This window comes from Centruroides vittatus, unplaced genomic scaffold, assembly GCF_030686945.1.
Source record: "Centruroides vittatus isolate TY-2023 unplaced genomic scaffold, ASM3068694v2 contig_82, whole genome shotgun sequence".
In the NCBI taxonomy this organism is placed as follows: Eukaryota; Metazoa; Arthropoda; class Arachnida; order Scorpiones; family Buthidae; genus Centruroides; species Centruroides vittatus.
In genome coordinates this window covers 1,056,565-1,080,678 of record NW_027122533.1, presented here as the reverse complement: position 1 = coordinate 1,080,678, position 24,114 = coordinate 1,056,565, and the positions used below count along the sequence as shown (strand labels likewise).

General features: G+C 33.6%; 2 protein-coding genes across 3 annotated transcripts in view; both read left to right on the top strand.

Moving 5' to 3' along the window:
• Positions 1 to 24,114, top strand: part of LOC136982333 (ATP-binding cassette sub-family C member 4-like) — a 106,328-nt gene that overhangs the window by 28,862 nt on the left and 53,352 nt on the right. Inside the window, exons 4-9 of the mRNA XM_067278808.1 lie at positions 7,475 to 7,600; positions 7,867 to 8,005; positions 8,047 to 8,115; positions 12,215 to 12,328; positions 21,850 to 21,936; positions 23,072 to 23,263. Coding sequence (XP_067134909.1) covers positions 7,475 to 7,600; positions 7,867 to 8,005; positions 8,047 to 8,115; positions 12,215 to 12,328; positions 21,850 to 21,936; positions 23,072 to 23,263 — 727 coding nt within the window. The remainder of the gene's footprint in view (positions 1 to 7,474; positions 7,601 to 7,866; positions 8,006 to 8,046; positions 8,116 to 12,214; positions 12,329 to 21,849; positions 21,937 to 23,071; positions 23,264 to 24,114) is intronic.
• Positions 2,436 to 5,839, top strand: LOC136982307 (zinc finger MYM-type protein 1-like). Of its 2 annotated transcripts, none has more exons than XM_067278785.1 (2): positions 2,436 to 2,805; positions 3,187 to 5,839. In XM_067278785.1, the coding sequence occupies exon 2, from the start codon at positions 3,187 to 3,189 to the stop codon at positions 5,725 to 5,727; it is 2,541 nt and encodes an 846-aa protein (XP_067134886.1). In that variant the 5' UTR covers positions 2,436 to 2,805; the 3' UTR covers positions 5,728 to 5,839. The 2 variants fall into 2 exon arrangements, with proteins under 2 accessions (XP_067134886.1, XP_067134884.1); XM_067278783.1 differs by lacking the exon at positions 2,436 to 2,805 and adding an exon at positions 2,949 to 3,078.

Genomic DNA, 24,114 nt, shown 5'->3' with positions numbered 1-24,114 from the left:
AAGAATGTCGTGTTCTTCAACATGTTTGTATATTTTGTTTGCAATACAGGATGTCAATAATTTGTAGAGTGTTGGAAGACATATTATTGGTCTGTACTTGTGTGGGGTCTGTGGTATTGTTGTTTTTAGGTTTCATGTAGGTGATGCCCTGAGTAAGAAAATTTGGCATGTCTTGTGGATTGATGATGATGTGTGTTAGGTGTTTAGCTAGTTCCTGGTGCAGTGATGTAAACTTTTTGTACCAGAAATTGTGAATGTTGTCTACACCAGGTGTCTTCCAGTTGTGTGATCTGTTAACAGTGTATTGAAAATCCTGTATGTTTATTTCAGCACAGGGCATAGTTGGTATGTTGTGCAAGTTTCTGTTTTCCTCCTCGATCCAGCTTGCATCAGCATTATGCGTGACAACACTGGACCGAAGAGAAGACCAATATGTTGTGAGTTGTTCTTCTGTTGGTGTGCCACTGTGCTGTGTATCAGTGTTTGCTTTGTTATTAATTTGTCTGTAAAAGAGTTTTTCATTGTTTGTAAATAATTTATTTTGTTTTTTTCGTAGTGTACATGTTTTGTATCGTTTGAGTCTACGTGCTTTGGCAGCAAGTTTTTGTTTTATGTGTATCAATGTATTCTGTAATGCGTGTGTTGTGATGTTCATGTTTTGTGTATGTTTTTATTTTCTTGAAAATGTTTTTGAGCTTTTTCCTTAATTTGGGTGTTATGTTGTTTTTAGTGTATTGTGTTAGCCTGCCTAATTGCTGTCTAATGTCATTTATTTGTGTTTCTATTCTTCTCTGCCAGGCAGGCTTGTGATAGAATTGTGTTTTCTGTGTATTTGTCTGTGATTGTACTTTCAGTCCATGGTGTGTCACTACTGTGACTGCCCCAGCATAAACTAATGTATGAATGTCTGCGAGTTTTAGAAATTGAATGAATGTAGTGTGGTAGTAAGTGAGTGTTTACATAATTTAGTGTTTTTCCTACTTCCTATGACGTGTTGATTTTTGGTATTCGTGGTCGTTGTGTGGGATCTGTACCTGTATATTTAGTGAGTGTTTCCTGAAATATAAGTGAAAGCGTATTAACTAAATCCAAGTCTATGTTATCAGTGATGGATGAGGAAGTGTCTGTAGTATCATTAGTGGTAATTGTTGTATGTGTGTTATTATCAATGCTTGTTGCTGGATTATCCTGACAGGTTACATGATCTTCATTAATGTTAGATGTTTCTGTCTTTTGATGTATTTGATCAGCAACCTGTTGTTTGATAAGTTCAAGTGTTGTTTGTGGAATAAGGTTGTTGTGTATAATTGTTCTTTTTTGATCAACAACCCTTTGTTCGGTGACAGTGAGATGAGGATACTGTTGTGTGAATCTATGGTGTAGTTGTTGTCTGTATGCTGTCATGTTTGTTTCGAGTTTTGTGATGGTGTAATAAGTACGGATGATAAACTCGTTCATTTCTACTGTCCATTTCATCCGTTGGCGTGGTTTTCCAGCCTTTGTGGTCTGTGGATGCATTGCCACAGAAACACCAAGGCTGGGTTGGTTTCTCACGTCTGTTGAGAGCATTGCAGTAGCCATGCTTGGGCCGGTGCTCTTTCGCCACCGGTAACCAGGGGAGACTGTGGCCTATTTTTCGAACGTGAGCCTCTGCCTAACTCACGAACGCGGACCTTGTTAACCCGGGCGATGTCCGAGCCGGTATCACACTTTGATCTAGTTATCACCATAATAAATATCTTCACTGAATGTGGGTGTGGTCACTCTTAGCTTCATTTCTCCCCATAGACCTTACTGGCATGGGTGTCCCTACCAGGAGCTTGTGCTCCAGCCTGCATTGCCTATGGATCAGTAAAATTACTGGGCTCTCCACCACGGACCAGGTGGTGACCACGGGAGAGTTATTATTATTATTATTATTATTATTATTGAATATTTGTTTTTCCTATATTTGTTCACTTACTTATAATCGTATGTTTTCGTGATGCGTTCATTTAATTTCAATTTATAATACGTTTTTAGATTTGTTTGTAAATTTTGTTCCAATGGTCAAAAACGTTTGTAATCAATTGAAGTTTTTGTCAGCAAATAAGGTGCTGGAAAATTTTTAGTTTTCGTGCTGAGGATAATTACCAATTAAAATGTTGTAATTTGTTACTGAAATTACAAAAATATTTGTGCATATTAACACTTCTATGGTCACATGATTTTTCGATTCAATTTTAGTCACGTGGGCTGGAGCCCACATGACTAAAATCCAACAGATTCCATTTTTTATCTTTAAATTGTAAAATTTTTGCTTTGCTTCAAAAATTATAATTACATCGAGGGCCGTTCGACCCGGGGGTGCAGAGGGTGCGGGGCACCCGGGCGGCAAGCTTAGGGGGCGGCGCGAGCCGCCTTAAAAAAAAGGGAAAAATTAATTTATCATTAAATTAATATAATACATAAATATTATTCTAAATATTATCATTAAAATACTACTATTCTAATATTATTTGAATATATGTACTATTCTAAATATTATTAATTATATTTCAAATTCAAATTTTATATACACAACTTATTCAGGCCACAACAAGTGGCAAGTATAACAGTTTCTTGTTTTAACTCGTCTTAAGCTATTTTTCACGTCGGTCGCGAGGAAGATTTTACAGGAAAATACTCGTCTGTGGTCAAAGCATAGAAATGCACGCACCGGGATAATTTCTTTTATTTTAATTTTAAACGTGTAATCGTGTAAATCGCAACAGCTTAAAAAGTTTTTGTTTGATATCGTGGTTAGAGAGACAGTAAAAATTAAAGGTGAGTACATACATTAATTTGATTATATTTTGCTTTTGCGCGGTTAAATAAAATTTAAATAATATTTTGTTAAATTAAATTTATATTGTGTAACAAATTTATAACTTAAATAATAATACCAACATAATAACAATAGTAAAACATTTTTCTTTTTTTTATTAGTAAAATATAGTTTAATTAAAGATTAGCATAATCTTAATATTTTTTTGTTTTGATTAAAAATGTTGAAATTTTCAGACAAAATAAAAAATTTTGTAAAGTTTCCTTTCAAAAGTTGGTATTTTTCGAAAAACAAAGCTTAATTAATTTATGCTTCTTTAAATCTTCGAAAACAAAATTTTTTCGACGAATCATAACTTGGATTCATTTTTTTTTTGGTAGATGTCTGATAATCGAAAAAGGCTTTCTGGCGCACAGTACAGAAAAAGAAAGCGTGAAAAGGAAGAATTAGTTAAAAAGGCTAGTGGTTCACTCGAAACGTTTTTAATCTCAACAACATCACAGGAGGCACCATCAAGTTCCCAAGCTCGAGATGTAAATGTGACGGAGACCGAATTCATAGTGGTCAGTAGCGGGGAAAAAAAGGAGGACTCGTCGAATACCAAAACTACAATGGAAGCAGGTGTTTTATTAAAAGAACAAAGTCCTGAAGAAGTAAGTTTTGAAAATGAAAATCTTCATGTTCATGAGGATCCTAACTATTGGCCTGGTGTTTTATTGGATAAAATTAAATTAACTCTGATAGAGTTAGGGCCTACCCAACTGACAGAAGCTGATATAACGTTTCCTTTAAATAAATACAATAGAGGTTTCTCGTCTATTTATTATAAAAAAAAACTGTGTAATGGGGAAATAATTCCAAGAGTTTGGCTGGTGTATTCTAAATCAAAAGACTGTGTATATTGTTTTCCTTGCAAAATATTTAAAACTTTTTCTAGTGGTTTAGTTGAGGGTTATAATGATTGGAGACATTTAAGTCAGGTTATAGAACGACATGAAAAATCAAAAGGTCACATTTGTAATACAAAATCTTGGATTGATCTAAAACAATCAATTTCTTCTAAAACGACAACTGATTCACTAAATGAGAAATTAATAAACATGGAAAAAGATAGATGGGTTTCTGTTTTAAAAATTATAATTTATGTTGTTAAATTTTTAGCCGGTCAAAATTTGAGTTTTAGGGGTGAAAATAACAAGATATATGAGCAACAAAATGGAAACTTTTTAAAATTAATTGAAACAATTGCAAACTTTAATGATACGATATCCGATCATATTAACAGGATTAGAAAAACTCCATCAAATATGCCTCATTATTTAGGTGTTCATATTCAAAACGAACTAATTTCCCTTCTGGGAGAGAAAATAAGACATGAAATTATATCTATGTTAAAAGCTAGTAAATATTTTTCTATTATTTTAGATTCGACTCCTGATGTAAGTCACAAAGACCAACTTACTGTTGTAGTAAGGTTTGTTTTATTAAATAATAAATCAAAGCAAATAGAAATTAGGGAGCATTTTTTGGGATTCATTTCAATATCAGATTCGACAGGACAAGGCTTAACCAATGTTTTATTGGATTTTTTGGAGACTCACAACATTTGTTTAGGAGATTTAAGGGGGCAGGGTTACGATAATGGTGCGAATATGAAGGGTCGCAATAATGGTTTACAAAAAAAAATTCTTGAATTAAACCCTAGAGCTTTTTACGTGCCTTGTGCGGCCCATAGCTTAAATTTAGTTGTTAATGACGCTGCAAAAGCGTCTTTAGAAATTACAAATTTCTTTGCTATTGTGCAGGAACTTTACGTTTTCTTTTCTGCATCGACTAAACGTTGGCAAGTTTTAAAAGATGAAATCCCAACTTTATCATTAAAACCTTTTTCTAGTACTAGATGGGAAAGTAGAATAGATGCTTTGAAAGTTCTTAGATACAATTTGGCAAAAATATATGACGCTTTATTTGCACTTTATTCTGATAATAGCAGAGACCCTGAAACCAGAAATATGGCAAATTCATTACTCTTAAAAATCAAGTCGTTTAAATTTATTTGTTCTATTATTACATGGAATATTGTGTTAACAAAAATTAATATTGCAAGTAAAGTGATGCAGGAGTCAGATTCTACACTACCTAATATCGTTTTAATCTTGGAGCAGACGAAAACTTATTTATCTAATATTAGATCAAATGAAGGTTTTAATGATATTTTAGAAGAGGCCAAAAAAATTGCCGATGATATCGACTGTGACCCTTCGTTTCCTCCGATTAATATTGTGAGACCCCGAACAAAAAAGCGATTATTTGATTACGAGTGTGAAGACGAGGCACCTAAAGACCCGGCTGACCAATTCAAAATTAATTTTTACTTTGTAATATTGGACACCGCATTATCAAAATTGGAAGAAAGGTTCGAGCAAATAAAGCAGCATGATACATTGTTTAATTTTCTTAACAACCTATATAATTTCCTTCAAATGGATAAATCAATTAGATTTGCAAAATGTAAAGCTCTAGAGAATAGTTTATGTGATCCATGTAAAAATCAAAAAGATATTTTAGCTCAAGATTTATATGATGAAATTGACAATGTTGCACCCTATATTTCCTCTGAAATGAACGCATTGAATGTTATTAACTACCTATTCACAAATAACCTCATCTATCTATTTCCAAATTTAGTAATTTCTATACGAATTTTCTTAACATTACCTGTCACAGTAGCTAGTGGGGAAAGAAGCTTTTCCAAACTTAAAATAATAAAAAATTATCTACGATCCACAATGGGGCAAGAAAGGCTTTCAGACTTATCCATTATTAGTATTGAAAAAGAGCTGTCAGAAAATATAGATGTGTCTAACATTGTTAAGACATTTGCATTAAAAAAGGCTAGAAAAGCAAACTTTACTGTATAACTTATTAGTAGAAATAGTAGATATGTTAGCATCCTTGCCTGTATGTATGAATTATGTATTTATTTCTTTATTACATTACAAATAAGTTGTAACATTATATTCTATTAAATAAACTGTGTATATTTGTACAATTTTTTTAACTTAAATTTACTTTATCTTTTTTATTTGTAAATTTTTAACAACTTTGGGGAAAGGGGCGGCAAAATTATTCTTGCACCCGGGCGGCAGATACCCTAGGAACGGCCCTGATTACATCTTTGCTTTCTTTATATTTTCTACTTTGAAACAGTGTAAAATATTTCTAACGTGTTTTGGTCATTTAGTCTTTGTAAAGGACCGCTTTTGGCAGAGCAGCTCTAAAAGCAACACGACCTTGGTAATTGATCCCACCTGGCGTTGTGTCTATAAACAGTCAGGAAGACAAAGGGTGTAGCGTCTCCGTTTATGGGACTCGTCTGTACGCGTCAATGTGTTTTTTTTTTTTTTTCTTTTAACTCTTTCCGCCCTGTGGGCACTAAGAGGGCCTCTTTTAGTAGGCCCATTATGGGTTCGGCCAGGCCCACAATGGGGCGACCGGGTGGTGAGGGACAGGGCCCGACATATCCGAACGGACCACCCCCCGAAAAATTCCTGGAGATTATTCGACCCGTTCGGATTCGATCCCGGGTTCCCCAGAGTGGTAGGCTGCACACGGTGTAGCGTCTCCGTTTATGGGACTCGTCTGTACGCGTCAATGTGTTTGCCACATGTTTGTCGGCTAGAAAAATGTAAACAAGGAACGGACGTGATGGTAAGCTGTTTTCGTCCAGAGAAGAGCGGACGTTTTTGAAAGCTTCTGGGGAAAGGAAGGACTCTGATTGGGCGTAAGTTGTTGTCGAGGAACTCTTTAAATAGTAAGAGTGGCGAGAGGAACGAAGAGAAAGGCAAGAGACGGATAGTACGATAGTCTCAGACACTTGGACAGCCTGCTGAGCGTAGAGAGAGTGTTCTCCTCAGGCAACGATCTCAGGGACTGGTAAGTGTGGAGACTGGACAGGTCGTACGGTTGAGCAAACTCCACAAACCGACCGAAATTTCCCCAGAGTCTAATAGTCCCCGAAGGATAAGCTGTTACGTGAGGCACCCTACCTTTGTTGTACCGTGTGTGTAATGTTGTAAAACTTGTATATTCTGAAATATTTTGTTACGTAAATAAACTGTAAATATTTACTGGATTGAGTGTGTTGGTGTACAGTACCTTTCTACGAACCAACGTAAGAACATTCTCGAGTCGTAAGAACCAACTCGAGACAGATTATAGTAAAGATCTTTACTGTGTTATTTTCTTATTAATATCTCAGACTCATAATATGATATCATTAGTATTAGTTCTGAATTGTGTACAATTTTATAATTATGTTACGAGAACTAGATATTACTGTACAAAAACTATTGGTTTTCTGTTCTCTACTATCATCTTCAATCGACGAATTTAAACAGCTCTATTTTTTATTATGAAGTAAATATATTCTTAGAAGTTATAAAAACATTCATAAAGCTTTTACTTATGTGAAATTTAAATACATAACATAACTTCTGACATCGAACTAGTGTAAAAAGTTATTCGAGTAACATAAACAACCCTTTGTATTATTCAATGTTTGATAAATTCTCTAACCTTAATATAGGTTAGGTTAGGTATTTACTTTAATTTAATTTTTTAAGATTATATATTTATATATAACTATATTTAATTACATAATAATAGATTACAAGCAGCTATTTTAGGAGACGAAAGATTGAATTTGTTGAACGAGATGATTGCTGATATGAGATTAATTAAAATGTACACCTGGGAATTGCCGTATGCTGAATTAATAGAAAAAATCAGACTGTAAGTGCAACTAAATACAGTAAAACCTGCATAAAACGGAATCTGAATAAGACAAGAGCGTAAAACAATAAAAAAATATTTTCAGAAGTATGTTTCTATTAAAAAAAATTGTTCGAAATATAAACTTGACAAACTGGATAAAAGTATTGAATAACATCCGATTCCGGTTTACGCAGATTTTATTATAATTTCCATATGCTAATGTGCATATCTTTAAATAATTATTTTCAGAGTTCTACAATTAATATTAATTTTCTGTATTTCAGGAAAGAAACGAAAAAAATTCGAATGTTCTTATATATAAGCGGAATATCATATATATTGGCATATCCTATATCAAAACTATTTACTCTTTCTACATATGTCGCATTTTTTTTAAATGGAGGACAATTAAATGCCGAAATTGTATTCGTCACAATGATTTATTCAGTGTACATTCTCTACAGCATTGTTACTGTATATTCCCATTCAATGAATTATGTGCAGAAATTTTGGTTTCATTAAAGAGGATACAGGTAATAAACAGTTTCATATTTATCGTTTTGACATTTAACTACTGCATTACTAACTTAGGAATTAATCGAGAATGTCAATGTTTAATTACTAATATTATTATAATTCAGGATATCAAATATTGACTGACACCTGTCCATAACAAAAGCTGAGTAACTCGGAAACTGAAGTAAGAAAAATTTACTGAATAGAAAACACTTTATGGTAAATTGTAAAATAATCCAGAAACCAGTATAACTCGAATACGAAAAAGTTTTAGGAACGAAGTATTAATTCACCCTGAAAAATGCCGGAAATTTAGTTTTCACTTATAAACGAAATCGTTTTGTTTTCGATTTTCACCAGACATTATAAAAAATTCTATTCTGAGAATGAGTTCGAATTTCTTCAGATTAACTAACGTTACGTGAAGATGACATTCCGATCGATATAAGTTTTTGCTAGTAGTAGTAGTAATTTTTGCTGAATTTAATTTAGGACAAAATTTGATACTCTTAAGAATTAAGGATTTTCAAGATTCGAATAAATTTCTCACGAAGTCTAAACGATTCCGCTTAAAACCAGCGATACGGCAACTACCAAGAGGTCGTCCGCGATGCATTTTCGGTGAAATTATCCTATTCAATATTAGAATCTTTCTCTTGCATGTCGTCATGAGTCCCGTTGAATTTTTGTCGATGCGAAACGAAAATTTCCCGTTTTTGAAAAAAATAATTGTGGCTGTTGTGTCGTACAAAATTATTTTTTATTTTGCACAAACAAAATAAATATATTAATAAATGAAAAAAAAACAAAACAAAGTTATATATTTCAAAAGTTAATTTTAATATAAAATTACTAGCAAATAAGACTGGAGTTGCTTGAGCAAATGATTTGGATAATTTGGTAAATGTTGTACGTTCGGTAATTAAGTTATTACTATCAAAAACAAAAAATAGCATCTAAAATAGTACGGTAGAAGCCGTTCCTAAGATTAAGCCTTAATCCTTCCCCCTCCGCCGCGGAGGGAATTTCGAAGAAATTCCTTCGTAATATGCATTTTTCATTGCATACTCTGTGTACCAAATTTCACCTTTTTAGGTTCAACAGTTTGGTCTTGGCAATGATGAATCAATTAATTACTCAGTCAGTCAGTTAATTAGTCAGGACATGTAATTTTATATATTTAGAAAACGACTAGCTCAGTCTACTTTCAAAAATGTTCCGATACTGAAACGAGATATCTCGGGAAAACCGATCCAGGTCAGCAGGTCGCGTCCAGAGATATGTCGGGGATAACACCGAGCAAGTAAATGGGATTTTTCAAAGATTCGTTTGTCAAAATTCGATTTCCTATGTTTGCATTTCCAACTTTCCAACAAGCAACGCATGCACAAATCTCGTATTCTTGACTGTTTGTAGAAAGATATCACCATTTTGTGTTTTATTTGACTCAGGCCCCTGAATACCTATAAGTCTGATTTATTTCATGTGCGCATGATTAGGGCACTTAATACTCTGAGCCAAATATCAACTCCTGACATGTACAGTACTGTACTCCTTCATACCTAAAGATGTGAACCGTATGGGCACCGTTATTTTATAAACAAGATATAGTTTTGTCAAAAATTGACTAAAATTATTTGAAAATTTCTGATCAAAATATCTTTATATTAGAATCACTGTTATAATATTAGAATTTCCTAATAAAAGACCGAGTCACTTATATTGGTTTTTTTTTTTTTTTTACTTTGTCTTTCCTGCAGGTAATAAGACAGAACTTGTTATGCGTGTCATGATGTTGACCACACTCGAACAAATAATATAAGCGACCCGAGTGGTAAAGGTTATTAATGGGTTTATTCCAAAAGCCTAATTCATAAAGAAATTATTGCATATTGGTTGGTTTGGTTCAATCTTAGATCCCTCAAAATAATAAGCAGACAGTTTAAATTACATTAAATACATATTAGCGGTTTCAAGATTAAAACATTGTTTTTTTTTTATTCTTGCATTAGCTTTCTCAAATTTATTTGACCCTATGAGCTCATACGTATTATATCCGAAGACTCATACTATTTAATTACTGAGCACAAGTTGTACTGAGCAATGGCAAACGTCTTTATTTGGAAAAAATTAAATTTGACTTGCACACTTTAATATCATGTGTAGTCAATAAAGTAATTATTTATCGATAAGAAATTTTTTATTTATTTATTTATCTTGAAAGAAAAAGAGGCAATGTCTTGTAAACAATAAGTGTTTCCCGCAGTACAAGGATTAAATAACATACCTAATTAAAAAATATAAAACAAATGAAAAAATAAAATAATAATACAATCGCGAAAATGAGCAATAAAAAGAGTAACTATAATAAAGTGTTTTTCTACAAATGACTGTAAATTTCTGGAGATCTAGATATAACTTGTCCTTGAGATTTTCAATTGTTTTATTAAGGCGATATAAAACTGATTGAATAGTGACATTCAAACGGCAAAATGGTTTGCGAATGCTGGACTTTGTCTTTTGGTAACAGATAGAAAGCGAATGACAATATATGTTGAAAAAATTAAACCATTGAAATAATTAGACGTGTATATTTGATCATAGTGTTGTATAGGTTTAAATAGGAGTGGTAAACTTAAGCGTGAATAAGCTACATTGGTCTATAGATGTTAGGTGAAAAAGTTTATTAGAATTAAATATATTTCAGACAACTTGGCATTTAGTTTATTCAATAAGTACACTGAAACCGAGGCCCAAACAAATAATGCCTAGCCAATTCCCGATTAAATATTATTAAACATTTTTCCGGAAAGTGTATTTTTTGTCGGATTATTCATTCCCCGACGTATTGAGATTATTAATTAAGTTTTCTGCGTGTAAATTAAATGACAGTCTAGAATCAAATGTTGAATCGAGATCATGAATGCTACTGACTATTTGTAAGGTTTAATTATCAAGCACTATATTAATACTGAGAGGTTATCCCTCATAAGGATACCAATCACACTTTTCGTTATTGTAAGATTTATTGAGCTATGTTGCCTTGAACGATTTATATATCATCACTTTAATATGCAAATGTGAAAATAAAATTTTTATGTCTTTTTTCTATAAAACATGTAAGTGTTTGTTGTAAAAATTTTGTTTACAATATATAAGTAATGTCGGGTTCCTAATTATACTGATGTGTTTTTTTAACAGCACTGAAGAGGGGTTGTAGATTTACAACAATTCAAAATGCATTTGTAGGCTACGTTCAATGAGTACAATAAAATCTTAATTTTCTAACAGGAAGTGACACCGTCAACCAAAAAAAAAAATCTTTTTTTGGGTTAAATTGACTGTATACATATATGACTAGAATATACAGCATCCGTATTACATTTAGTTAACTTGAACGATTTGTTTACTTTATTTCTATTACTTTGCAATATGGGTTAGGAATACTTAGCAATTTTATATGTATGTCAGAAACGATTTTATAATATAAATTAACTTAATTGTGTTGTGTTTCTTCGGTGAAGTTTTAAAACTTTAGTGAAATCTGTTCAAACCCGATATAAGTCAACAACCGTGCTTTATATAGGTTTCTGAAAGTTTTTTCTCCGTGAGGAATCGGATTTATATATGACTTGGATGGAAAAGATATATTAAATTTCATTTACTCTTTGTAGAACATGTATAATGAAAAATTTTACTAGTGAAATAATTGAACATGCATCCGTCGTTCAAAGACAAAATCCGCAAATTAGTAGGAAGCGCATAATAAATTAAATAGTAAGTTTACAATACTGCTAATTGAAGATTTAAAATACACCTTATAATCATTTCATTTAATCAACAAAAGTAATTGCATTTATTTTTTAGTCATTTCGTTCTGGCTTTTTTTCTTACATAAATCAACGGTTTAGCCTGACCGAAGATTGAGCAATGAGATAGTTATAAGGTAGACATTTTTGAAATAGATCGTAATTTTAAAAATTTTTTGAGATTTTTAATGACCGAGCGTCGATTTTGGATTTCAAGTATAGAAGCTTAGTACTTTAATCGCCTATTTTTTCTGGAGACCGTGTACAAACTTTCATTAATAATAACATTTTCGAAATTTTAATTTAGGATTTCCTCCTCCTTCCTGAAAAAGAGAACAATGCCGTCACAACTGTAGAAGAAAGAGAAAATTTAACCGAATATGAAATACGAATGGATAGTGTCACTGCTGCTTGGAAAAAAGTAAGACATGGCTTCAAATTTAATATAAGTTCTGCAATGAAAATAATATTACTTCCTATTCGTTTAATTCGATAATTTTGAAGTAGATTTATTATGAATTAAAAGAATTTTGCCGTAGAATGATTGATCGTTGCTGTTTTTTAGCCATATTTTTTTAATTTGATGGAAAAGTTTGCGATTTCCGTTAAGATTTGAACAGAAACAAGTCATTTTGATTTACTAGTGGATAAGTGGATAACACTACAGAATACTGGTAGTTAATATCGTGTTCACTCTTGACCGATCAGTTGGACGCATGGAGCTTTTATGGATTTTCTTCAATTGTGTAACTTCTACATTGGAAGGCTTCTCTCACTAAAAGTCATTCCAGAAGAGATTGCAATGTTTGCAGTGTTACTTTTCCTTATCTCGTAGATTTATTTCAATAAAATTTTTCACCTGATATGGATCTTGCTTGTTCTGAGAACAATTGGAAACGACCTTGCCTACAAGTTAAAATATTTGTATTTTATATTCATACACATTCGTAACCTTATATAAATTAATGTATTTCTAAATTGTGTTAACATAACAAAATACTGCATTCCTTCCAACATAATACTATATAATTTAATGTAATTTGTATTGAAAATATTTGTTAATATATAGTTGATTCTTGAATAAAAATAGAGAATGTTTACAGGAACCAAATGAAGAAAACATTATTAGATTAATCGATGAAGCAAACTATAACTGTAATATTTATGTGAAAGGTAAATTATACCAATAAAGTATTCACCGAAATACTCTAATCCTGAACCTATTTACACATTAATCGTAATATCCCTCTTTTGACAGTATCTATATGTTATGTAAAATATATAGTGTGTTTTCATTCTTTCGAATATCTAAATAAATTCAATTTGATAAAGAACTTTACGTCAATTATCTTTCATGCAATGGAAAGTATACACATGATTTCATTTAAAACAACCCAGTGTAGTAAATTTATCAAACATTGCCCCTTAATATATTTCAAGTGGACATGATTGCTGACCAGGACTCAGGTTTTAGTTACAGAAAGAAGTAAACAAATCGAATTGCGAAAATATATTTGCGACCTATCGAGATGTAAAGTGAGAAAACATATTTATAAATAGGTGGTTTTTAAGGACACATGGCACTTTATTCTTCTTGTTAAAAATATTACTATTTAGTATTTTGTTCATTTCGCCATTTTTATTTTGGAATATTCTTAAGTACACTGTAGACATTGACATGACATTGATATATAAAGAGGTGTATCTCTGATGGTATGCTAAAAGACTTCTTGCCGAACAGCGTTCAGTTAGTGGGATAAAATGTCGACATTCTCTGATGGTTGCAGGCCATGCCCGATCTGACTGTACGTATGCTTAATTGGAGATAAATCTGGAGTTCTGGCTGGCCAACAAAAGATATTGGATCCGCGAAGAAATTCATATGAGAGGCTTGCTGTGTGTGGCCGGGTGTTGTCATTGTTGGAAAATATGCTGCCCTTTGTGCTGAGAAACGAACAGAATCATATCACGTCTCAGAATTTCGTCAATGTAGCTCTGTGCTGTGAGGGTGCCACGTACTTTCACTAAGAGGGCAAGCTTTAAAAAAAATGACACCTCAAACCATAACTGTATGGCTCAGGAACAGGCAGCTGTTGTTGAACTTTGTGTTGTTTGAGAGTAAAAGTCTGAATCTGTAATAGCCAGAAATTCTCCATACGCGTCTCTGCGGTTGTCGAGACTCAGATCAAAATAGGAGTCATCACTGAAGATGATTCTTCTCCAATCAGAAAAATTACACATTAATTGAGCTTGGCATCGTTGCAATCTTTATTCACGATGCCTATATGTCAGTGACAGTCAGTGACAGTCAGTGACAGTGGCGTAATAAACATGCTGAGCGTAGATTCCGCTCTTATATTTGTATAGAAATACACTCTAGCAAATGCTAAAGTGACTCTCGCAATTGTCACTTTAGCATTGGTAATATGTTATATGGTCGATAGTGCTAACTTTAGTGCCGTTACAGCTACTCAAATAATTGCTCTGTCGTTCCATTCTATTGTCACTCTAGGAAAACCATTGCCTGCATTTTTCTAAACTTTGTCATTTGAGTCCCATTAATGACAGTATTGTGTAATTGCAGCGTGAGAGGTTCGACTGTTGTTTCTTCCCTGTGTCAGTGAGCTTTTTTCTGAGGTGTACTTTTGTGTTTCTTGGGCTCTATTGTGTGTTTTATCCTGCTATTTTTGTCATTTTAGTTAGTCTTTGTGTTACTGCTTAGATTTTGAGTCAGCTTTTCGTTCTCAATAGGCTAGATTTTTCATTTTCACATGTTGCTCATTTGTTAGGCTTAGCTAGCTCAGTTTCTGTTTTGGCTTTGCCAGACAGAAACAGTTAGGTTTGTTTTTATTTAATGGACTTAAATTTACTGTTTTTTCAACTTCCACTCGATTACCTTCTTGTTTTTGGCTGGCTTTTTTAAATTGAGGGTTGTTAACACAAGGGCAGAAGACAGCAAATTGAAAATCAATATCGGGAAATGCAAGTCTATAGTCTTCCCGAGGAAAAGGCCCCTTGTCAATCATCCGGCTATTGAGATTAATGGACGAAAAATCCAAACTACCATGAAAATGAAATATTTAGGGATCATGCTTGATAACATATACATGGACTGCGCATATCAAAAGCATTAAAAATATATGTATCAACCTCTCACACTCACTTCGTTCCATTTGCAGAAACCTTTGTGGCATTAAATACCAAACATCGAAGATAATCTACGAGATTGCAATCGAGCCGGCAGTACTCTATGGGGCCGAGGTGTGGGGGAAGATGGTCGTAAAACAGCATGCAAAAATAAGCATTCTATCCATTCAATGGAGTTGACTGGTGCCTATCGCATGAGCCCACAGAACGGCTCCTACCAATGCTCTCAAGTCACTGCGAACTTAGTTCCACTTGACATCAAGATTTTGGAGGCATACTGGAAATTCCATCTAAACACAAATTCAGATGGTCTTCTTTTAGAAAATAATCTGCCAACTAAAATCAAAAGCATTGCAGAGAACATCGTGAAGTGTAAAACGAATCTTATGCAGGGATACCACCAGACACATCCATCCCACACCCGGCCTTTCATAAATGGGATCCACAACAACTTTCAGGACATTTGACCAAGGATAAAAATTTTTATCGACAGGTCAAAAACCCCCGAAGGCGTAGGCTGCTCAGCAGTGATCATTGGTGAAAATGGGCGGTATGTTTACCAAATGCACTCGAAACTGGAGAGTCACTGCTCAATAAATCAAGCCGAGAGCCTGGCTATTTTAAAGGCACTTCAGTATGTGGAAGCGCAACACAAAAATTTCAAAAATTCAATTGCTCGCTATAGCGATAGCAGGACCGCTCTCCTTCAAATTCATTAGTTAAATACTAAGTACACAATCATTAATTGTATCCTGACCTACCTTTAGCACCTTGAGTCGACAGGCCTTACGTTATCGTTCCGTGGATAAGAGGCCACTCTGGCATAGACGGTAATGAGAGGGCCGACCTTCTTGCGAGGAAGGCCGCTCGATCGCAGAGAGAAGCAGCCTTTGGGAAGCTCCCTAGCTGCTGGCTTCATACTGAATTGAAAAACCACATCATGGAAAGCTGGCAACTTATATGGGACAACGAAAATATGGGAAGATCAACACGCGGGTTTCTTCCAATTATCAAGAACAGGCAAAAAAGGGTTTTTGTTCCAGACTTCACATGACCGAAATTTTGACTGGTCACGGGAACTCCCGTTCCTACTTAAGGAGGTTCCTGCAAAAAGGAAACGGAAATTGTGACTGCCCACTTCAGGAAGTAGAAGATACTGCTCACATCCTCTTTGTGTGCAGCAAGTACATCTCACAGCAGAAAACCCTCTTAGACTCCATATACCATCATGGGCTACACTAGCCTTGTGCTATCAAAGACTTTTTTCTTAACAAAAAGACACAACGCTCTGAGAACCTTTGTCATCGAAATTGGAGTCACGGCTCCATCTTTCTAAGTATTGGTCTACTCCTCCTTGTACAGTACGTTCCCTTACGTACCTTGGCCAAGAGGCTGCTAAGGGAGATCTCTATCTGTAGTTATATGTAGCTCTATTTTATTTGATTGAGTTTTCTTTGTATTTGGGCAGCTTGGTTTCCAATCAGGACATGATAGATTAGGTTAAATTACATTAGAGTTTGTTAGCTTTAGTCCTCTGGTTAGGTTCATCGTAGGTTATGGTAGGTTAGTTTAGTTAGTGAGTGAATAAATGTTTAAAATACAATAAAATAAAATAAATAAATAAAAATTGAGGTCTTGCTCGGTTTTCTTTGTCGGTCCGTTTGTTTTGTGTAGTTTGTCATTGGGTTCGTTTCCATTTTACGCTGTCTGTCTAGCTGTTAAGTAGCATTAAGATTCGCGATTGCATTCAGTTTTATTAGTGTTAAATAAATATAAGTCTTCCTAATAAAAGCCACTTGGCACTAACTTCTACATCTAGGTATTCGTGGCAGCACTCAATTATTGGTGTTCGCTATACTCAGGTTTTCTTTTACACTCTTTGAGGGACTATGGCCTTGCAGCATAAAAACTGCATGCCAACATAAAACATAGAGGGTACTGTAGCCATATGTACGCTGTTCAGAAGGATCCAACCTTTTTCTATTGTCTATCTCCTTTCCCTCTCTCTTCCCCTCCCCTTTCCCTTATCCTCTTTTCTGCCGTCTAAACACCTTGTGTAAGTTGATGTTTTTCTTGTATGTATGTATGTATGTTTGTAATTACAACGTCACTCTGACCCAAATGTTTGGAGATATATCGATTTTTCCAATCACCAACTTTTAGTCTGACGACAAGTCCGCTTTCAAAGTACATGTTATGGATGTAGTAGGCATGAATTCGATGGCGACACATTGTTCACAATACACGATGATCAGCACAATCAGTCACCAATAGAAGTTCTGTCCTTCGAAGAAAAATCACTTTTAATGTACTGTACTGTACGTACATCGTAGCGATGAGTACTTCCAATATACTTTTTATTTATTTAAATAAAGATGGGTGAAAACTCAGGACTACTCATGGGTATTGCCCGAGTATGAAGAGGGAGAAAAGGTGATTTAAGAGGAAGCCGAAGGAAAAAAAAGGAAGATAGGAAAGTGGGTGAGAAGGGAAGGTCCATGGGCATCTTGCCGATTTTATAAAAGAAACGTAAATTATGTACATGCAGCTCTAGGCCGTTTGAACAAAATCTAAAAATACACAAAATATAACCCTACAATCGTATGCCTGAAGTAAATATGATACAAATATTTACAGTCATGTATGTACAGTCATTGATCACAAAGCAATTACATACAAAGCAAGGACACACAACTGCTTGTCGTTACACATTGCAGATATACTCCAAAAGAAACAATAATATATTGCACATACAGTGTTGTGTACAAAAGAAAAGAAAGCACCGCCTAACTCTGACTAGGAGTTATTGAAAATGAACAGTACATGGTACAATTATAATGTGTGCACGAAGGTTGAAAGCACAAAACAGTACTTAATACGCAACAAAAGTTGAAGCAGTTCTATCATGTGAAGCTTGGCTCCAATGCTCTTGTTTCTGTAATGAATGTAGTAAGTTCCTTAAATAGTTCACCATTAGATAGTTAGTTAGTTAGTTAGTTATTGATTAAAATACCAAAAAGGTACATTTCCGATACCGTAGTATAACATAACCGGGTGCAAGTGAGACAAATGATAAGATACATTAGATGAGAGTGTAGATTACAATACATAGGAACGTAGATACGGCAAATTAAAATACCGTATACAGTGTAAATAAAAATAATAATAATACAATGATACACTCAAAGTGCAATGACATGACAAAGATTAGATTATTAAATTTATACATGAGAATTAAAATGTAAAACAAAGTTATGATAAAAAAGTGGGATAAAATACAGTTAAATACAATACAAATACATATGATAAAATAAAGAGAAATAAACTGCAATATTTACAAATATTTACAAAAATCTACAATGAATTGTGCAATACACAAGCAGAGACTAGAAGAACATGCTGAGGAGTAGAATGAGAATCGCCGCTAACTGTTGCCAAGAATTCAGTAGGCAAGTACAGATGTTCTCATTCCACCAATGAACCCCTTTTCTGTTAATCTGTTTAAATTTCGTAGATAACTGGTACTCTTCGATAATGGAAGTATTAAGGTGCTCGCCAAAGAATCAATGACCGTTATGTCATAAATCCCTTGAGATGCCCACAACTCGCTAAACCAATTTTTAAATACATCCCAGTCAGTGTGACCTTTAATATACTTTTCAGACCTTAATAGTGGGGTGTTGACAAGTTTCCACAATGTAGCGATGATCACTAGCACTAACTTCCTCAAGAGTTTCGCAGCTGTTCATGAGCAAGTCTATTTGCCGCACAAATGTCCACCCAACTCTCTCCTCTGTGAAGAAAGTTGGCAGGTCGCTCGAGTTACATGAAACCATGTCTTGGCTAGATAGGAAGTCTATTAATATTCTGCCTCTTACATCTTCAATCGGACTAGACCACGTAGGCGACTTAGCGTTGAAATCTCCCGCAAGAATCCAAGGAGAATTATTAATTTTGTGACTGATGTTGTCTAGATTTTGCAGAATATCTTGAATGTCTTCATAAGGAGATCTATAAGCTGAAGTAATGAATAAGTGTCTATTCATATAAGTTATCTGAACAGTCATAATACAGTCAGTGCTGAGTAATGAGCAGAAGTCTATATTTATATCTTTGTTCGGGGATAAAATCCCAGTTTTTGGCCTATCATACAAATTGTTCAGAGGGAAGATTTTCCAGCCTCCAAAGCGAACAATGCAGCCAGAAATTAGGTACGGTTCTTGTAGAACTATTATGTCTGCCCTTTTTTCCTTCACAGTCTTAACCACTCAGCAGTGAGGGACGTATATACACATCGAGGGCGATCGTGTGCCAGTGGTGAGAGACGTATATATCTGCTAAATTCTTTTGGGGTTATCGCCAAAAACTAACCAAAAACTACCGCGAAAAAAATTTACATAAAAAATGAAATATATAACAATAAAAAAAGACTTTTTTTACTAGACATAACTGTTTACAAAATCTTTTTCCGAAACGGTAATGAAAAAAATCGCGTGAAAAAATACTTTAAAAATTTTCCAAGTATATTTTTCCACTACTAAGGGATAGCACCATATCTGACTATCCCACTGCTGAAAGGTAAATCAGAAAGGAAGAGGCTGCCTTACATTTTTCGGCATTCAGTTGAACAACAGTGATATTATTGTTTTGATTCAAGAGACTATTAGTTACCGATGGATATGAATCTTGAGTATGATTTCCTGTTGTACTAGAACCCATAGTTTGTCTGTCTGATTCTTTGATTCCTTAATTTCTGTAGTGTGGGGCATTTTCTATCATAGGCGTTATGATTCGTTGGAATTTTCTTTGCCATTGGCTGTCCTCTATTGAAACGCATGCAATTTATGCAGCAAGGAGTGTTATGTTTTTCATCATATTCTGCGAATTTGTGGTCCTTAGTTCAATGACTGCAATGGGTTTGTTCAGTGCAGTCCTTAGCCATGTGGTAATATCCTGCGCATCGGAAACGACTAATAATAGGTACTGTACATAGTCATCTATTTTAACATTAGTCCATTCCAAGGCGATATGTTTATGCTGAATCAGTAAGTTTCTGATGGAGGGTTTTACCGACAACACTATATGACGACAGTTATCTCTTACCTTGCCTTTCTCTATTAGTGTACTAATTTGACAAGAATTTAAAAGTTCGTCTTTACTGATACCTTCCCATATGTCGTTTTGATTGAACATTGTGTCTATAAGTTATTCTGACTCTACAGAATATGGTAAATTTAAGAGAATCATACGTGATCGTCTACCCTCTAAGTCTAAGACATGGCATGTAATCTTGTCTTTGATTGTTGGTATATTTTCGATTGCCACACGTAATCTTTCACCATCCTTGTCATCTCCCAGGAAGCAGGCCCCTTCATTTCGAATTCTCCTCACACCCTTTACTTTAATGCCTATATCTGACGGCCGGATTTCTGACAGAATGGTAGTAACAATGGGATGGATGTCTGTTTGTTCGTCTTGTTCACCTGAAGCCGGATAAACTAAGACAGCATGACTGCCACCAACCCCTTCATTAAGAAGCTTAGTGGAAAGCGATTTTGTAATTGTCTTAGTCGTATTGCTTGCATTGTTGTTAGATTTAACCACTTGAGCATAGGATTTATGAAGACTACCAGATAGCCCATTGTTTTCAGCAACTTGTTGTATTCTGTCATTTCATCTAATTGTTTCTCTATTTCTTCTCAATTCTCCAAGAATTCCGTGCATTTGGTACAAGAAACCATGCATTTTCGCAACGTACTCTCTTATTTCTGCCCGGTGATGTACCTTGATAGTACTACCGGTATGCTCTGGGGCAAAGATCTTACACCTTCCCCAGAAAATCATCTGCCTGTTTAAGAAGATCATATTCTGTTGTAATCCCCATGGGAATAGAAGATGTGGTCTCCGAATGTGCTGTCTCCAAAAAGGAATCCTTTCTCAACTCCTCCTCAGGAATGGGTCCTAAAACGATTGACACCTTATTACACTGCTTTTCCACCATTGAAAACCCCAAAAGTGTGCTTGTGTATACCTAATGCCCCCCCAAACTGAAGGGAAGTACTGGACAGTTGAACTTATGTTCCACAATTTCTGTACTGTCAGGTTAGACACCCAGCAGCCCAGATCATTTTAGTTCTATCTTTTTGATAGAAACTAAAATGATCTGGGCTACTTCCAATATACTGTAGACCATTCATTTTGTGTTAATTTTTTACCATTTGCATATTTGGAAGAAAGCTCGAATTTCACTGCAATTTGATTATTTTTGGGTAATGTGTCGATTTCTTTTTCAAAGAGTGTCTTTGTGTTGGTTGTGATATGCGTAGTAAGTCCTTTTTGAATCTTAATTGCAAAATCTGACAAAACAATTTCAATTTCATTATAATAGTATCTTAGTTACCTAGTGTCACGTTATGTGATAAGTAACTTGAATGTGTTGGGAATGTCACAAACTGGTTAACACAATAGTCTCATTGAAGGATTTCCTACCACGTGATATTCTCAACTTGTTGGTATTACTACTCACATAAGACGAAATAAAATTCATTAAACCGTACTTGAAAAATTATACTTAATCGACTTCATTTCGGAGAATGTCAAGTTATTAAAATGTTGTGATACATTTATTTTACGTACAATATGTAAGGCTCAGATAACACTTTTGAAAACAATCAACACTAATTAATTTTAAATTTCTTAACGTTATCATAAATTGATTTATATCATATTATTATTTCTTACTTAGAATGTTTAAGATTAGTTTTATATATTTTAGTAACTTTATTGTTTTAAAAGGGAACTAAACCAACGTTGAATGGGATATCTTTAAATATGAAGCCTGGAGAATTATTAACTGTTATAGGTCCTGTTGGATCAGGAAAGGTAAATATCTTGATTTTACAATTTGCTATTTGAAATTAATTGCATGCTCTAGGATTTAATGATCGTTTAAAAATTACACAAAACGTAACCATTAATCTGTTTATAATAAAAGTACTGTTCAAATTTTTACACTTGCATGTGTTATTTAAAATATTTTATTCATTTTTGACTTTATGTTTATTTGATTTGAATTCATGAAAATAAAACATATACGTTTTGTGTAGTTTTCAGACAAAATGGCACGTATTAATTATAGCATGTGTGAGAATAAAAAAAATCTTTGGAAAATTAATTGTAGTTAACTTAACTCATTTGTATGTAATCTGCTATAAAATCTTTCATTTTCTATGTTATGCATATAAAATAAACTGAATGAAATGGAAAATATGATCTACCATCTGAATACGACGTATATATTTGTGTGTTCAAGTCATTCTTTACTTAACATATCCAATGTAAATGTGAATATTTATGTAAAATTATAAACACAACAATTTGCTATTACTTTTCTTTGGCATGAAACCGTGAAATAATTTCAAACCACTCATTGCATATTTCTGATAATGTATAAGACTAACAATTGATTTTACAACTGTCTGCATTCTGGATTCATTATGCCTGTAAGTTGTATCTATCAACTTATAAGTTTTAAAATACAGAACCGTGCGATCATATTCTATGTAAAATTTAAAATTTCATAAAAGAAAAAGAAAAAAATAACATTTTATCTGTTGACGTAATAACTTAAATTTTTACCTTATAATTTTTTAAAAATGTGTTTGCATAGATCAAAATCTATTAACGAACACGTCTAAGATTGTCACAACACCATAGTGCAAATACAACAGAATTTGCTTTATTATATAATTATTGTACACCCCTATACCAAACTTTTTTTTTTGTAGGTTACTTTTATCATTCTTTTATCATAAAAAATTTATCTGTAAGTTATTTTTATGAATTTACAGAATATGTTGTATCATTCATTGCATTATATGCGGTATAAGATAAAGCAATTGATAATTGAAAAAATATTCTTAAAATAATATGTAAATTCTTCTAAACTGTTTAAATACTTATATTACTTATGCAAAACATTTCGTACTAAATAATGAAATGACATTAATTTCGTTAGACGTCTTTATTAATGTCCGTGTTGGGAGAGATTCCAATTACTTCTGGTGAAGTGTCTGTGAAAGGGAAGATCTCGTACGCTTCTCAAGAAGCTTGGGTGTTCAACGCAACTGTCAGAGAAAATATCTTGTTCGGAGAAGAATACGAAGAAGACAAATATAGAAAAATTTTGCATATAACTGCTTTAGAAAAGGTAAGATCATTTCTGCTTTTATTACCAAAACTTTCGCAAATTTACGTCGTTTCTACACGAAATTTTATTTAATCGCAACTCAAGACAAAATAATTCCACAGTAATTCCTAATGTATCATATTACGATTACATTACAATTGTACTATTATTTCGGGTTTTTCTAGAAACAGGCTATGGTTTATGAGGTTAAAATATTAGAAAGTACAAATGATGTATTTGGATTTTATATTTTAGTGTGTTTCTGTTAAACGTCAATAATGTAGCAACGTTAAATACTTTCATTTTTATCACAGTGCAATTGCATTCGTAATTACGATCGTACTGTTTATTAACAGCACCATGTATACTAAATACTAATCATTAGTTATTATAAAAGAAAAAATAAAATTTTGTCTTGAAATTAATTAAATACTAAAAACAAAGATTATTCTTAGTTCTAAAACAAGTAAAAACTACTTTGATTTAGTCCAACTTCGATGAACAAATACAAGTTAAATAGACAAACGACAACGAAAACAAAAAACTCTTACACTTTCATTATTACCAGCTTTTTATTTCTGTTTTTTTCTTTACAATTGATATGTTCCAAATGCATTTCGTTTAACTCGTAAACCGCATCAGTGGATACATCAAAATGTCGATCACTGCACCTCTTTTATGTCAAATAAATTTTTCCCAGCATGCATCGACGTTCATCCCGGTATTTAAATTTATGACATTTGAATGCACAATGATGCAAAAATGCTCGATTATTCGCCCTTCAATACAATTTTCATTTTTATATAGTATTTTTACATTTCTATTATTTATATTACAGTTAAATTCGTTACAATGTAAGAACCACGCTGATT

Bases quoted from the DNA above. Each gene is read 5' to 3' on its own strand.
- LOC136982307 (XM_067278785.1), top strand. From the start codon at position 3,187: ATGTCTGATAATCGAAAAAGGCTTTCTGGCGCACAGTACAGAAAAAGA.